The sequence below is a fragment of the Cnephaeus nilssonii genome (assembly GCF_951640355.1).
Source record: "Cnephaeus nilssonii genome assembly, chromosome: 16".
Taxonomy (NCBI): domain Eukaryota; kingdom Metazoa; phylum Chordata; class Mammalia; order Chiroptera; family Vespertilionidae; genus Cnephaeus; species Cnephaeus nilssonii.
Window position 1 is genome coordinate 61,211,900 of NC_137087.1, and position 16,343 is coordinate 61,228,242.

Here is a 16,343-nt window from a genome sequence, read left to right on the forward strand (position 1 = left end):
CAGCTGGGCCGAGTGGGCTCCGGGCACGCGGTCCCTGTGCCCGCCCTCCAGGTCGGGGCGTGGCTGACACCCCCTGGAGAGGCTCGCCTCGTGGCACAGCCCGTTGGCCACGCGATCTGCCCACAGGGCAGTGCCTAGGACACGGGAGGTCCTGAGGGCCTCGGTTTCCCCGTCTGTTAAGTGAAAGGATTGGGCAGGTGAGGAGTCAGGGCCCGGCCTCTGCTGTTCAGTGATTCAAGTCCCCGCTCCCCAACCTCTCCCCCGCCTCCCCCTCTCCCCGCCCCCCCCCCCCCCCCCCCCCCGCCCTCAGCAGCCGAAGCCCACGTCGCCACAGGCTGGAGCTTTATTTCACGGTCAGTGTCCTGCACGCAGTGGGCGTGGCCGAGTCTGTGGCGTTACGGCCCCAGGAAGGGCCTCTGGCCGCAGCCCGTCCCGGCGTTAACGTCCTCGCTCTGCAGCACGCGGGCCTGAGCGGCGGGCGCCAGCCTTTCAGACCTCAGGCCACCCGGGGCCGCGGACCACGCTGGCGCCCGCCGCTCACAGGCCCTGGGAGCTGCCCCAGCTTTGGGCTCCACAGGCGACTTGTGGGGACAGGACAGTGTGCTGCGTCATGTGTGTGTGTGTGGGGGGGAAGGGGGGTGAGGTGCTGAGTGGCCACTCTGAGTCCAGGTGGGGGCGGCGCGGGGCGGGGCCCGGGGCTGGCTCCGCGGGGGCTGCCCTGGCTGAGGGAAGGCCGTGCCCTCCAGGCTCCGAGGTAAAAGGCCAGGAAGGTTGGGTGACGAGGCCGGGCCCTGCCTGGGGCCCACGTGGAGGAGCATTTACAGGACCCGGTGCCCCTGGAGAGCACGTGCATTTGGGGTTCCCGCATTCCCGGGGGTTTTCTTCTCTGGAGGCCTATCCCCCTCTCCTGGCTTCACAGGGCCGCGGGCAGGGAGCGGGCCACCAGGGAGGGAGAGAGGAAGGGCCGGCCGCCCGTGCCATCTGGCTGGGCCCTCGCCTGCCTGTGGAGGGTGAGGGCAGAGCCTGGGGTGGCCTGGGCACTGGGGGGGGGGGGGGGCTGGCAGGAGGCTGGGGACCTTCCCAGAAGGCCGTCACTTGTCCGCGTGCTGCAGCAGCAGGTCCACGGCTTCCGCCAGGTTGTCCACGTAGCCGTCAGCCTTCACCTCGGGATGGTGCTCGTCGCTGGGCCTGGGGAGGGGCAGAGGCCGTCTGTCAGGTTGTCCACGTGGGGGCCCAGGTGGCGGCGCCGGCAGGCAAGCTCTCGGGCGGGCCAGAGGCCAGGGCTCGAAGCAGAACAGACCCTCCCCTCGCAAACCCCCCCCCCCGCCGGCTCATCATCACGTCCCTGGCACCTGCCCCGGGACCCCCGCCTCGGGCCCCTCCAGGCCCTCAGGCCAGCTCTACTGTCCTTCAAAGGAACGCAGCCCCAAGGGGCACGAGAAATCTGCCCATAAAAGAAGACGCCTGGTGGCCCTGGCCTGTTTGCCTCAGTGGATAGAGCGTCGGCCTGCAGACTGAAGGGTCCCGGGTTCGATTCTGGCCAGGGCACAGGCCCGGGTTAGATCCCCAGTAGGGGGCGTGCAGGAGGCAGCTGATCATGATTTTCTCTCATCATTGATGTTTCTCTCTCTCCCTCTCCCTTCCTCTTTCTGAAATCAAGAAAAATATATTTAAAAAAAAAAAAGCCCTGGCTGGTTTTGCTCAGTAGATAGAGCGTCGGCCTGCGGACTGAGGGGTCCCGGGTTCGATCCCGGTCAAGGGCATGTACCTTGGTTGCGGGCACATCCCCAGTAGGGGGTGTGCAGGAGGCAGCTGATCGATGTTTCTCTCTCATCGATGTTTCTAACTCCCTCTCCCTTCCTCTCTGTAAAAAATCAATAAAATATATATATATTTTAAAAAAGGATGTATCCCTCTGAGGAAACCCACCTCCTCAGGCCTCTTTGTGCCCAATATACTATGTTTCTTATTAAAAAAAAAAAAAAAGAAGAAGGCACGTTGTGATGAGACTCTGGCCAGCCCCCTCTGCACACAGTACTAGCCGAACGGCATACGTGGCTAATTATGTTTAATTACATGTCATTTAAATTCGAGAGTCCATTAAAAGAAAGGATTGCATTAGCAGCCGGCGGTGTTTGCCAACACAGAGGACATCGTGGACTTTTCTGTCTTCGTTACACGACGTTGCTCAGGGCGCGGGGAACCGGGTGCGTGGCCCCGCCCGCCCCGAAGGCCCAGAGCCCCCTCCATGCTGGTCTGTGGCTCGTGGGGCCTCCACCCCGCACACCGTGGGGGCTGGACCACGAAACCCACAAAGATGTGCCCCCGGCAGTGGGCTGTGGGGGCCTGGGGTGCGGGCGGAGGTCCCTGGCTTGGGGGTGGGTGAGCCACACACGCTGCACCCCCAGGACGAAGGACAGCCGCACCTGGCCCCACGCGTGCGCACAGCCCCGGGGCGGGCACCCGACGCATCCACGCTAGATGAGGACACGGACACGGACAGAGGGCTGGCACCTGCCCAGTCACCCTGCGCGGCTGGCTTCGTGCTCATTTTAGCGGCCCTTCCCTTGGCGCATGGGACACGGTCTCTACCCGGAGCCCCGATGTGCTGGTGACCTCGGCCAGGCGGGTGCCCCCCCCTGCAGGCTCCAGACGGGGCGGCCGGAGGTGCTGGCCGTGAAGTGAGCACGGCTCGCTGTTGGTGGAAAACCCACGAGGAAATGAGAGGGAGGCACCGACCACACGGACCCCCACGAGGTGCTGAGAGCCATGCGGCCGCCCCGCGCCGGGGACACCGGCCTCCTGGTCTGGGCCTCCCGGTGGCCAGCGCCCAGGCCCGGCCGAGGAGGGACTCCGTGGGCCCTGCCCCGCCCGGCCGCCCTGCCCAGGGAGGAACCGGCCTGTTTACCGCGGGTTCCAGCCGGTGGCGCCTTGTCAGCCAGAACCGGCCACAGCGCCAGCTGTTTCCTGCGCGGCTCTCGCTGCCCACTCCCCGCGGGCACCTGGGGCGGTGAGGGCAGAGGCGGCGGCCGAAAGTGCGTGGGTGTGCCGTGCGCTGCCCCCCGGTGTGCGGCGGTCTCGGGAGACGCCCTCACACTGACAAGGAGGTCCCCTGAGTGCCCAGCCCTGGCTGCAGCCCCCGCCCCAGCCTCTGCCCAATTCACAGGCGGGTGCGGCCAGACACAAACTGGAGGCCCCGGCGGGTGCTGGGCCCACAGTGACTTTCAGAAACAGAAGCGGGGACTCGCTCTGAGGAGGTGCCAGCACGCCCAGGCAGCTGCCCCCCCGAATGGGCGGGCGGCCTCGAGGTGGCCCCACTCCCCACCATTCCCTGTTGTCTCCCTAGTCCGCCACCCACTGGTTTCCTGCTGCCCCTGCAGCATCCGAGGGCTGCCCGGCCCCAGGGCACTGCTGTCCCGCCCTCATTCCCAGGAGCCCTGCCTCCCCAGCCGCCCCTCGGGGCGGTGCCCGCTCTGTGCTCCGGGCACCCGTGGACCCCATGGAGCCCCGTCACTCCACCGCACTGTCTGCTTAACGGTGCCGCCCCCTCCAGGTGGGGTGTTTCTGAGGTCGGGGCGTCTGTGGTGGCCTCCTGCTCCCAGCATGGGGGGGGGGGGCACCCCGCCGGGCGTGCGCGGCCTTCCTGCCATGCGGTCCGCTGGGCCTGGCGGAGGGGGCCTCACTGCCACGCCAAACCCCGATTCCCTCACCTGCAAGGGGGTGCAGAGCCTCCCGGGGCTGCGGTGGGGGGTCGGTGAGACAGTACAGCCCACAGTGTGGCCTAGGAGGGGGGATGGGCGGCAGGTGCGGGGAAGGGGGGGGAGGGCACCCTCGAGGGCCACTCTGGCTGGAGGAGAAGACAAGGACCTTCTCGGCGGGGCTCCCCTCGGAGCCCAGCCCACCGGGCCCGTGTCGCCCACGGAGACGCCGGGTGCTGGCCCGGGTGGACGCACGGGCGCTCTGAAGGGACTCCTCCCAGAGAGGGCCAGGCCTGCAGGACCCGGGACGCTCGGTCACATCATCTCTCACAGCAGCGACAGTCCCTGAGCCCTCTCCCTGGGGACCTGGTGCGGGCCCCCCACGGGCAGGGCTGCCGCACCCCTGCTGCTGAGGGAGGGAGGCCCCGGAGGTGAGTGGCCCGCCCAGGGCCCGGTGCCGGTGTCTGCTTCCCAAGCAGCTGGGAGCACCTGCTACACAGCCAGACCCTCTGGGAGCCGGGCTCGGGAGGGGGGGGCCCTGGCAGGCCCGCGGGCCCGGGCAACTGGTCCCCCCCCCCCCCCACACACACACACAGGCGCCTGCAGCTGCTCCGAACCCGGTGATGAGAACGTGGTGCCACCTGGCGTGCGTTCAGGTGGGAACCAGCGGCCCGGCCCCTCGCAGCCTGCAATGGCCGAGTCCCCGTGGCCCCAGGCCCGGGGGGCCCAGGGCAGCGCCCCTCTGCTCCCCCCAGAAACGCCACCCCCCCCTGCTCCAGAGGCCGGGCCGCGGGGTCCGGGAGAACCGTGGCTGCCCAGCTGCCCGGCTCTGGGTTCTCGTGCGGAGCCCCGGGAGAGGGAGCGTGCGGGCGGGGTGTCCCTCCAGCGCTGAGCAGCCCCTCGGAAGGCCTGGCTCCTCACCGCCCTGCGCGGCCCTGGGGCTGGGCCAGGGGCCTGGGGGACGGCAGGGGCACCTGGCCGGGCACCGTGCTGGCACCGCCTCAGCTGTCCTGGGGGTGGCACCAGTGTCCCCCGATAGGTGAGGACCCGGGGCTCAGGACGGGAAGGCACAGGCCCTGGCGGGGGCAGCCCAGCGGGGAAGAGGCTGCCCGCGGCCCGAGGCGGAGGCCGAGCAGAGCGGAGGGCCAGGCTGTCTCCCGCCGGCGCTGACCACTGGGGGTGGGTGGGGAGGGCTCTCCTCGTCCGTCTGTCCGTCCGTCCGTCCAGAGGGGGAAACCGAGGCACAGAAACGAGGCCTGGAGGAAGCGGCAGGTCCGGCCCCTCCCCGGCTTGGCTTGGCACCTCCCACCGCGAAGGGTGAGGGACGCACCTCACTCATCACCGTCGGGCCGGCGCCTGGTACCGATCAGGGCTGGGGAGGCCGCCGGGCGCAGGCCCACACCGGCCGCTCGTGCTCGGACGGGCGAGAGGAACCTTGTTTCCGGTTCCTCTCCACTCGGAAGCCGGGCTGCTCCGGACATCACTCCGCTGGCTCCGGTCTCCCAGGCCGGCCCCCCCTCGTTCTGGGGAGCCCTCAACCGCTCAACACACAGGCCCACGGCCCCTAGAAAGCTGGGGCAGCCCCCGCGGCCGCACTGGGGGTGGGGGGGGTCTGCCCTCAGGTGCGTTTCCTCCCTGAGCTGCAGGGGGCGCTGTCCACGTGGCAGAGGCTGCGGGCTCCCACAGAGGCCCTGGAGCTGGGAAGGCCCCAGAGGAGGCAGGCAGGTCGCCGACCTCACGGGGGGAGCTGGGACCGGATCCTGCTTCCTGCGGAGAGAGGGCCGCGTGGGCCTCCGACAGCAGACACGGCGCTGCCGGGCCGTCCCCCGTGAGCACCTGTGTGACCCGCCTCTGGTTTGGGTCTAGGAAGCAGGCTGGGCAGGGGTCCCCCCCCCCCCCCCCGCACCCCTTCCCCCTGGACCCTGAGCAGGTGAGTGGGGTGCTGGGCCTTGGACCCATCCCGTCTCCTGCAGGATGGCCCCTGCCCTCAGCCGAGCGTCACTGGTGCCTCCATGGGACAGGCCCGCTGTTTGGATGTGGGGAGCCCCGGGCGGGCGGGCGGGACAACCCCCTGCCCTCCTGCAGCGTCTGGCCTGGAGCTGCCACGTCCCGGTCCCCACGGGGCGGGGGGTGCCAATGCCCACGTCATACCTGGGCCAGGAGAGTCCTCTCGGCTCCGATGGCGCATCCTGAGCACGAGGAAGACCCCGACTGTCCTTCCAGCCCTCGCTGCCACGAGCGCAAGGCCAAGGCCAGCGCGGGCCCCGCCCCCGTGGGGAAGGGGGCACATACACACAGAGACGATCATTAACCAAGCCAGGCCTGTGAGCCCTCACAGGAGGCCCGGCCGCGGGGCTCAGCGATGGAGCGTCGACCTAGGAACCAGGAGGTCAGGGTTCGATTCCCGGTGTGGGCTCCATCCCAGTGTGGGGCGTGCAGGAGGCAGCTGATCCATGATTCTCTCATCATGGATGTTTCTCTGTCTTTCTCTCCCCCCCTCTTTCATCTCTGAAATCAATAAAAGTATATATTTTTAAAAAGCTCACAGGCATAATGAGGGACGCCAACAGGGACACCCGTGGTGACGTCCCAGCATCCCCGTGGGCGGGCGCCCGTGGCACTTCCCTGCCAGGCCTCGGCCACGGCTCGCTCTGCAGCCCCAGCCCCGAAACGCTCGCCTCCCTCACCCACCCCCATTTCCTCTGCATTGAGGGGCGGGGGGGGGAAGGGGGAGAGGGAGAGAACGCCGTGTGATTGGAGGCGAGCTGTGTACACAGTTACGTGGAAAGAATGACGGTGCAAAGCCAGGAGGCCGGGCGGAGAGCCTTCCTGAAAGGACTTGGCCTGGAAACGTTCAGTCAAACAACTGGCGTTGGCAGCGGCCGGCTCCCAGCACCGCCAGCCCGAGCGGCCGGCACACCGTCCGGCCTGCAATAATGACGCATTCACGCCGAGCTGGAGTCGCTGCACAGGGGGCTGCGGATCGGGGGCGGGGGGGGCTATAGATCGGGGGAGCTGCAGATCAGAGGGGGCTGCAGATGGGGGGGCTGTGGACCCGGGGGGGCTGTGGACCGGGGTGGGGGACTGCAGATGGGGGGCTGTGGATCAGGGGAGTTGCAGATCAGGGGGCGTGGCTCAGTGGTTGAGCATTGACCTATGAACCAGGAGGTCAGGGTTCAATTCCCGGTCATGGCACAGGCCCGGGTGCGGGCTCATCCCCAGTGTGGGGCGTGCAGGAGGCCTCCTGCATGCCCCCCACTGGAGATTGAGCCCGCAAACTGGGTTCGTGCCCTTGACTGGAATGGAACCTGGGACCCTTCAGTCCGCAGGCTGACGCTCCATCCACTGAGCCAAACCAGCCGGGGCGACAAGGATATTTTCAATTCCTTCTCACGTCGGCTGTCTCTGAGGCTTCCCGGTGGTTTATGGGGGGGGAGCAGGGTGTACCATCCATTTCCTCCCTCTGACCCGCAGTTGCACTCTGGGGAACTTATTTTAAAGCAATCATCAAGCACACATACAAAAACATGTTTGTGATGAAACCCAAATACACCTGGGGTTGACAATGTGTGAGCCGATGGTGTGCCTTAGCTGCCACCGGGGAACGGCGGAAACGTAAGATGTCACCGGAGAGGAAGCGGGTGGCGGGGGTGGGAACACTGCTCCCGGTGCTGTTCCGTGATTATGAAATTCCTCCACAATAAAAACACTTTTTTTACAAACACACCCATGTCTGTATGGGGATTCTCACCGGGACCCTGTTTGAAATAGCGGGAACGTGGAAACAATGGCTCCAGTCTGGGAATCCTTAAATGCACAACGTTGCAAAGTGTGTTCCACGCCCTGGCCTGGTGGGGGGGGAGGCACAGACACTCGGGGTGTATTAAGGGGGAGAAACACGATTGTTCAGCTCTGCAGCCACGTGTGAGTCCAGTCACGTAAAAGGGACGTGTTTACAGTCACACGAGAACCCGGAGGACCAACCTCAAACCGTCACAGCAGCGTGGCCGCGTGGGCGCAGTGAGCGCTCCCCGTGACCTCCCCACGCCGCAGCCGGGAGACCCGCTCGCACCGCAAGTCCCACCACGTCTGACTTTGCGCAAAAGCCCAAGAGGGACCATCCGGGCTGAATAAAAGTGGCAGGAGGAGAGCTAGAGCCCGGCCTTAGCTGGTGTGGCTCAGTGGGTAGAGCATCAGCCTGCAGACGGAAGGATCCGGGTTCGATTCTGGTCAAGGGCATGTACCTGAGTTGCAGGCTCTCACATCGATGCTTCTCTCTCTCTCCCTCTTTCTCTCTCTCCTTTCCACTCTCTCTAAAAATAATGGCAGTGTCCCCTGCAGCCAGGCCGCAGGCGCTGGGACCACCCGGCTTCGGGCTCGATGGGCCGCCGAGCGCACACCCCAGGCCCCCGGGCCAGGTCCTCGCTCCGGCTTGGCGGCTCCGGTCTTCCTTTCAGGAGCTCCCCGTGCAAAGCCCCGGGAGGAATGTTTTAGGACCCCCCCCCCCCCCCAGCCTCGGCAATGCGGCAGCCGGGCCCCTTCCTGCGGCCCAGGCAGGACACACACAGTCTATTCCAAGCGGACAAGCAGGTGCCATAAAACGGAGTAACACACAACCCCAGTCGTGTTTGCACAGCACCTTAAAAAGCGGGGGCGGGGCGTCTGGGGGAAACACGCCCAAATGCTATTCGATGTTGCTGTGGCCACACAGGGGGTTCTCCAGCTGCTCATTACCCCCCGTGTCTCCCCGTGACTGTCTATATGTATAAAAAGCCAGCGGCCGGTCGCTATTACACCCACTGCAGCCAGGAAACCGGCCGATCCGGGGGCAGAGGGTGAGAGGGGCAGCCGGCCAACCTCCTGCGGCCCCTCCTCCCAACTGACCCCCCCACCCCATCAGCCCACAGCCCCTCCCCTTGGCCAGCCCCACCCCTGGTCACCCCCTACCCCAACAGGGGGCGGGGCCAGCTGGCCAATCTCCTGCAGCCCCTCCCCACATACAGCCCCACCCCAGATCGGCCCCCCCCCCCCCCCGACCCCAATCAGGGGCAGGGCCGGCCGGCCAACTACCCACGGCCCCTCCCCTGGCAGCTGACCCCCAACAACCTCCCCCCACCCCACCCCCGCTCCCCACTTGGGGGGCGGGGCCAGCCGGCCCACTGTCCACAGCCCCGCCCCACTGATGGCTCCACCCCCAATTGGGGGGTGGGCCTACTGGCCAATTGCCCACAGCCCATTCCCCCAGCTGGCCCGGCCCTGATTGGGCCCGATGGGGGCCAGGTCGCCGGACCCCACCCATGCATGAATTCGTGCACTGGGCATCTAGTTATGTTTATAAAATTAAAAACCAAACAGTTCAACCAAAAAACAAGTCTCTCCCCCCAGACACGAACCAGTGACCACAGGGAGCTGTCAGACTGCCCGCCGCCTGGACCGAGCTCGGCCCTTCAGATCGGAAACGGTGGTCGGGGCTCTGTGGTCGGGGGCTCAGGGCCTGGAAGGGGGGCCAGGCCCCGCGGGCAGCAGCACCACGCAGCTCCAACCAAAGATGCTCCTGACCCGATGACCCTCTGGCCGCGGGTCGGGGAGCCGGACACACACCTGGGCGGCACCGAAGCGAAGGGAAACCCAGCCCTTCCCAGAAGCGCCACTCCCCCTCCCCCCCAGCCACCCCAGCCCTGAGGAGGAAGCCCCCCAAGACAGACCAAGCCCCGCCCATCGCCCTGCGTGAATCCTCCAGCCCAGGCGACGGGGCCCACAGGCGGCATCTCCCGGCGTGGCGCATACACCCTGGGCAGCCTCAGTGGGGGCCTCCATGCCAGCAGCAGCCCTGGCTGTGTGGCCCCCAGGGAAGCCAGCCTGGACCCACGGTGAGGGGGTGCCTCGGACCCGGCCAGATGCCGGCCGCAGGCGGGGGGCAGTGCTGCCAGCGAGCAGTAAAGAACCAGAGAACCGACACCCCAACTCCAGGAGACGGGCGAGCACTCGGAGGGAACCCCCTCTTCGGACGCCCCATCTTCCTGGAAACCCCCCGCTGCCCCCCCCCACCCCGTGTTCTCGCCACTCCCCGCTCTTCCCGTCTCTCTGCTCTGCTCTCGTGAGTGCAGACTGCCCGCGCCTGGACCCTGCGGGTCACCCCTCTTCTGGCTGGGAACGTGGTTCCCTCCTCGCAGAGGCGGGCCGCCCTGTACCGTCTGCGGGGGACCACGGAGGGAGGGGGGGCGGGGGGAGGGCAGGACCGGCCTGGCCACGGCTGCGTCTTTATTTATAGCTCCCAGCGTCCAGGCCCCGGGAAGGTGGAGAGGAAAATGGGCGCCTTGACGTCTTCCCCAAACAAACACCCTCCCGGGAGCTCCTCCCCCAACACCCTCCCGGGAGCCCTCCCCCAACACCCTCCCGGGAGCTCTGGGCAGGAGCGGCTCCGCTGGAGCCGAGAACGGCTGTTTCCGTCGGGGGGACAGCTGCTCGCGGCCCACACGGACGGCGGAGGAAACAGAACATCGGGGACCCAGGGCTCCGCCTCAGTAACGGGGTCCCGAGCCACGCGGTTCCGTGGGAGCCGGCCGTGGGAGCCGGGCCGCGTGGTGAGTGCCCGGCCCGGGCCCAGGCTGCCCCCCGCGGACCCGGGCACCGTGTGGGCACAGCCCCCCCGGCCCAGCCCGGGGCAGGGAGGAGGGCACGGGGCGGCCCCGCAGGTGCAGGAGGGGCAGGGGAGCCCCAGAAGCACCCGCGCCCCGAGTTTGGCTTTGCCTCTCGTTCCACATGCATTTGTCACTGTCTCTCGTCAACACCTGCCTGTCAGGCTGAGTCTGCGGAGCCAGAGCCCCGCCGAGCGGGGCGGCCCAGTCACATGCTGTCCTGTCACCGGCCGAGCGGTGACGGGCATGGACCCCACCCGGGAGGGAGGGGCGCTCTCGTGCCTGAGCCCGAGGTGCAGCGTCAGACGCCCCGGGAGGCGGGCGGCCTCATTCCCAGCCCGGAGGCCAGCGCAGAGGATACTCCGTAATTGTGCGGTTCCTGTGAATGTTAATTACGGAGCCTTAATGAGCGCCGCGCCCGCTGAGCTGTGGGTTAGATTAGGTTTATAAGTGTAATTACCTTAACGGGCATATGGATTGCAATTACGCTCCAATTAAACCCGAGCGTATAGCATATTAATCAGCCTCGGCCTCCTCCTGCTCCGGGCCGGCCCCTGCAGGCTCCGGGCGCCCGCGGGTGGGGAGGGCGCCGGCGGGGGCACACGATCTCCGCGGTTCAGAGGACGAGGCCACGCGTCCCGCCCTGTCTGCCAGGCCTGGTGTGGAAAGGAGGGAGGCGGGAGGCGAGCAGCGCCTGCAGGGCTAAGGCTGCGTCCGTCCGTCCGTCTGTCCGTCCGTCCGTCCGCGCTGCCCTGTGAGGAGCCCTGAGCCTGTCATCGCCCTCCGCTGACTGTCGCCTCCAGGCAGACCCGCTTCTCTCCTGGTCTCCAGCGGGAGGTGGTGGATATTAACCCACTTTCCGGGTGGGGGCTGCGGGGCCAGCGGGGGCGGGGGGCGGCGAGGGGTGCTGGGAACCCCCGGGTGGCTGCAGGACGGATGGGGCGGGAGAGGGTCCCTGAGGAAGGCTGAGAAGACGGCCCAGCGGAGCCCGGGCCGAGGCGGGAGGGGCCCAGAGAGGCCCAGGGCTGCTTGCCCAGAGGAGACGGCGGCTCCGAGCAGAGGGAGTGGGGCGCCCCCACGCCAAGGGCACGGGGTGGGCGGGCTCCTCCGAGGGGCACCGGCTGGAGAAGGAAGCGGCTCAGGAGAGGCTGCCTCCGCGGTCCACCTGCTTTAGGTCCCGCAGAGCGACGCCCACGGCACCTGCGGGGACCCGAGGCCCGGCACCTGGTGTTCCCCACGCCTCACCGACCGCACCCGCGAGAGGTGGCAGGGAGGGGCGAGCGGGGGAGGCCGGGCCACCAGCTCCGGGGCCGGCTCTTAGGGCCAGTCCCCGGGACAGAGGGAGGGTGCGGGCCTGTGCGTCCTGCCCCGTGTGGCTCCGACCGGGCCGGCCTGTCGGGGACCTGGCAGCGGGGCGCCCTCTAGTGGCCCCAGCAGAGAGCAGGGTGCGGGAAGGGACCGGGCAGCTGCCCCTGAAGGTCTGGAAAGAGGCAGGAAGCCCAGGGCAGGGATGCGGGCAGGGAGAGGACAGAGGGGGTGTGGAGGAGGGGCGGGAGCTGGGGCTCGGGGACCCTCGTCCAGAGCGGCGGGTCTGAGGCTGACGCTGACCCCGGCCCAGCCCTGGCGTCTTCACCAGCCTCTCCTCCCCAGGCCCCGCCCCTGCGTCAGGCAGGGGGGCGGGCCGCCTGGCGCTCCAGCCCGGAGCCTCTCCAGGTTCGGCCCGAGACCACTGACCCGCCCTGGGCTCCGCAGGCTGCAAGTCCAGAGGCCACGGCCCGGCACCCACTCCCCCCTCAGGCGGCCACAGGTCTACGCGTGCACGTGAGTGTGCGGGAGGGTGCGTGCACACGTGTGCAAGGCCGTGGGGCCTGGGTGTGTGCGTGTGGGACGGCATGAGGCCACAGCTCTGCCACCCGGGAGAGGGAACACCGTGGGAGCGCAGAGAGAAGGCATCGGGGTTACCGTCCCCGGGACCAGAGCCCCCGCCCCGTTCCCTGGATGGACACCGCAGGGTGCAGCCGCCGCCTGGCCGCGGGCCGGCACTGAGGGCCGCGCCATTCCCAGAGGAGGTGTGTCCCGCCCGCAGTCCTGTCTGTGAGGAGGGACCTGGCTGTGCACAGGCCCGGCAGTCGGGGTGCTCGGGGTGGCTTTCCTTTTCAAGAACCCCCAAATTCACAAACCTATGGGGGGGGGGGGGACGCAACTGCACTTTAAGGAAACCTCCTGCTCTGACAGACGGGTACACGCTCGTCATAAAATACTCAGACGACACCCGAAGGCGCAGACAGCCACACGGCGGTAAGGCGCGTTCCTCCCGCCTCGGCAGCGGGAGCCGGTGACACTGAGATCTCGGCGTCTATGGGGGGACAGGCCCGGCCCCCCGGGCAGTCCTGGGAGCCAGAAACGACCAGCACCCACAGGTGCCGCTCAGTCCCCAGCTCTCCGAGGGCTGAGGCCTCCCTGGGCCCTGCCTCCGGCCCCCGAGCCCCTCCCCGGCTCCCAGCAGGAGTCGGCCAGCCCCTGCGGGCCATCTCTGGAGAGGAGGACGCCCCCTCTCGGGCAGCCTGGTCTGTGTGGGAGCAGCTCGGACACACCCTCATGGCAGTGCCCTCCGAGGTGAAACGAGGTCCCTCGGCACCTGCCGGGCCCGGAGACGCCACAGGGACGCCGGCCAAGGCCACGCGGAGGCCTCTCTGCCCGGCACAGGGACGGGCCTCCTGCGCCACGTGTCACGTGTGTGAGGAAGGCGGCCCCGGGGCGGCTCCCGGCGGGCACACGGCACAGGGAGGCCCTCACGGCGGCCCGGCCGGGAGACCAACGCGGTCTGGCCCCGTCCTGCGGGAACCCTGCCGCACGCTCACAAACACGGGGGAGCGGCCCGCTCCGCGGAAGGCAGAGGCGGCGCCAGCCTCAGTGCGACCCGGGACCGATGCGGGGGGGGGGGGTGGGGGGGTCTCTCTGTCCCAGGCTCGGCCCCCTGCTGGCTGCTTCCCCCGGCAGGGTTCCCTGGGGCCACGGGGTCACCGCTGTGCTTCTCAGCTCAGGTGTCACTGGCCACTGGCCTCGGCTTCTGGGAAGTCCCGGCCGCTCGCCGGCCTCTCGGTCACATGCCCGTCACTGAGCCAGCCGCTCCGTGCTCCCGCCGGGCCTGGGACTGGGTGTGCCCACCGCCCTGGCCCCCTGAGCCAACGTGCCCCAGATCTCAGGGGGCTCCCAGCAGGCGGCCTGATGCCCTCGGGGCCTCGGCAGAGCCCAGCGGCCAGGGCCTGGGTCAGGGTGGAGGCCGTGCCGGGCGGCCACTCCCCGCTGTGCACTCGGCGAGTGAGGTGTCCCTCTACCCCTCGGCCCCGCGGAGGCGGCGCTGCCCAGACCTGCCGCACCCACAGCGGAGGCTTCAGCTGCTGTGACCACGTGGGCAGCAGAGCCGTGACCTCCGGCTGCCCCGTCACCTCCCTCCTCGGCCCCGGGGTGGAGTCAGGGGACCCACCAGGGCCTGTCCGGGCTGCACCCTGCTCAGGCCCCAGCTCGCCCCCGCTGCCCCCGCAGTGCGCTCCCTGGGCGTGTGTGTGTGTGTGTGTGTGTATGTGTGTGTGTGGTGTGTATGTATGTATGTGTGTGTATGTGTATGTGTGTGTGTATGTGTGTGGGGGTGTATGTATGTATGTGTGTGTGTGTATGTATGTGTGTGGGGTGTGTATATGTGTGTGGTGTGTGTATGTATGTGTGCATGTGTGTGTATGTATGTGTGTGGGGTGTGGGTGTGGGGTGTGTGTGTGCGTGTGTGGGGTGTGTGTGTGTGTGTGGTGTGTGTCTGTGTGTGGGGTATGTGTGTGTGTGTGTGTGTGTGTGGGGTGTGTGTGTGGTGTGTGTGTGGGGTGTGTCTGTGGTGTGTGTGTGTGTGTGTATATGTGTGTGTGTATGCGTGTGTGTGTGTGTGTGTGTGTGCGCACGCGCGCGTGCGCCGTGCCGTCTGGAGCCCCAGGGGTCACTCTGGCCGGATGAGCGCTGCTCTGGCCCGGACTCCGCTGCCGCACTCTGACGGTGGGGACGGCGGGAAGTGAACGCCCAGGTGCACTCGCTTCCCCAAGCCGCACCTGGCTCTGGAAGAAAGTTCTATTTCGTTCCAAACAGAACCCAGAGCCTCCTACAGGAAGAAGACAGTGAGGCCTGGCAGGGCTGAGGCTCGGGCAGCAGCTGTCCGGGCAGCCCGTCAGGGTGCCCACTGTCGAGTCTCTGCGCCCTCCCCTTCCAGCCCGGCGCCAGGCAGCTGGGACCCCGGAGCCAGCCCGCCGCCGCCCCGCGGGGTGAGGCCCCGATGGCGGGCCCAGCGGAGCTTGGGGGCAAACGGCGCCCTGAGCCGGCCCGGGAGGCGCCTGGGGGACACCTGGAACCCAGGCCCGGAGACTCCCCAAGAGGGCAGGCTGCTGGCCAAGAACGTGCCGGCCCCGCCCTGGCCTGCATGGCTCAGTGGTTAGAGCTTCGGCCTGCGCACTGGAGAGTCTTGGTTTGATTCCTGGTCAACAGCACGTGCCTGGGTTGCAAAAATCAATGGAAAAAATACCCTCACTGCTCGGGTAAGGATTAATAAGGAAAAAGAGAACACGCTGGCCCCACGGGGACCAGGCCTGTGCTGGCCTGGGGCTGGTCATTGGCCTGAGCCGGCCGCACACCTGCAGAGCCCCGAGCAGGTGCCACGGGCCTCTATGGATTTCCAGCCCCGGGCGGGGGGTGGGGTGGGGGGCACAGAGCACGCGGCTCCTAGGACTGTCCAGCTGGGCCCGGCCCGGCCAAGGTGCAGTCTGTGCGCCCACAGTGCCCTCTGCTGGGGGTAGGGGGCAGTGCGGGCCCCACCGCCCAGCAGGAGAGCGAGGCCAGCCAGAACTGCCTAGCAGCTGCTCAGCAAACATGGACATCAGCAGGTGAAAGCAACATGAGGGGTGGGCACCTGTCGTCAGTGTGACACACTGCGGTCCCACGTGTGCACTCGTGTGCGCCGTGCCCTCCACGCGTCAGTGTGGACGGCCACACTCGGGCTCGGCAGCCCCGCAGCCTGGGCCCCCGCAGCCCGTGGCCCCGAGGGGGCAGCGCAGGGAGGCTCTCTTCTCCCACGTGATGAAGAGGGGGGGGCCCGGGCCCAGCTGCCACCCCGCTCCCACCGACGTCACCCAACCTGCGGGGGGGGGGGGGGCAGCCTGAGACGCCGGAGCCCGTGCCTTTTCTCTCCACGGGACGCACCCCTCAAACCCGTCCCGAGACTCGGACCCGGGACCAAAGCCACGGTCTGCTGGGAAGGCGGCCCGGCCGGCCTCGGGAGACGGGCGCCCCCACGTGGGAAGGAGAGCCCCCTTTATCTTGGACGACGAACAGGAGCCCGCAGGGGGGCGGCAGGTGCCAGCCACGCCAGGCGCTCACCTGAACTTGCCGGTCCGCACCTGCAGCGCTCGCATCCCGCACCGCTGCGCCCCGCCGACGTCGCCCACGATGTCGTCTCCGATCATGACGGCCTGTCACACAGAAGCCACGTCAGCGGGTTTCAGTCCTGGGTCGACATCATAAACCGCGTGATCTGATGTTTAAGACCACCATCATCGCCCGGGCGGAGGGCTCAGGGGCTGAGCGTCCCCCTAGGAACCAAGAGGTCAGGGCTCGATTCCCGGTAAGGGCACAGGCCCGGGTTTCGGGCTCCATCCCCATTGGGGGGCGTGCAGGAGGCAGCTGATCCACGATTCTCTCCCATCATGGATGTTTCTCTCTCCCTTCCTCTCTGAAACCAACTTAAAAAAAGAACTCCTCCCCGTTACAAGGACTCCTGGGCCCGGGCCCGGCAGGGAGGACTCTGGTGGAGGAGCCGCAGCTGGGGTTCTGCCTGATGGTCCGATGCCCAGGCCGAGCCCGGCGCCCGAGTGAGGCTGGGGGAGCCCGGGTGCGGGGCCTGCCGGGTGCGGGGCCTGCCGGGCGCGGCGCGGGCAGCGATGCCTGTCTGGACGGCGTGCGGCCCAAACAAGCG

At 68.0% G+C, this 16,343-nt stretch overlaps 1 protein-coding gene across 1 annotated transcript in view; it reads right to left on the bottom strand.

Moving 5' to 3' along the window:
- Positions 1–380: 380 nt before the first annotated feature.
- Positions 381–16,343, bottom strand: part of LHPP (phospholysine phosphohistidine inorganic pyrophosphate phosphatase) — a gene marked incomplete at its 5' end in the record, with an annotated part of 31,784 nt that continues 15,821 nt past the window's right edge. Inside the window, 2 exons of the mRNA XM_079793934.1 lie at positions 381–1,188; positions 15,749–15,840. Of these exons, the coding sequence (XP_079650060.1) occupies positions 1,092–1,188; positions 15,749–15,840 (189 nt within the window). The remainder of the gene's footprint in view (positions 1,189–15,748; positions 15,841–16,343) is intronic.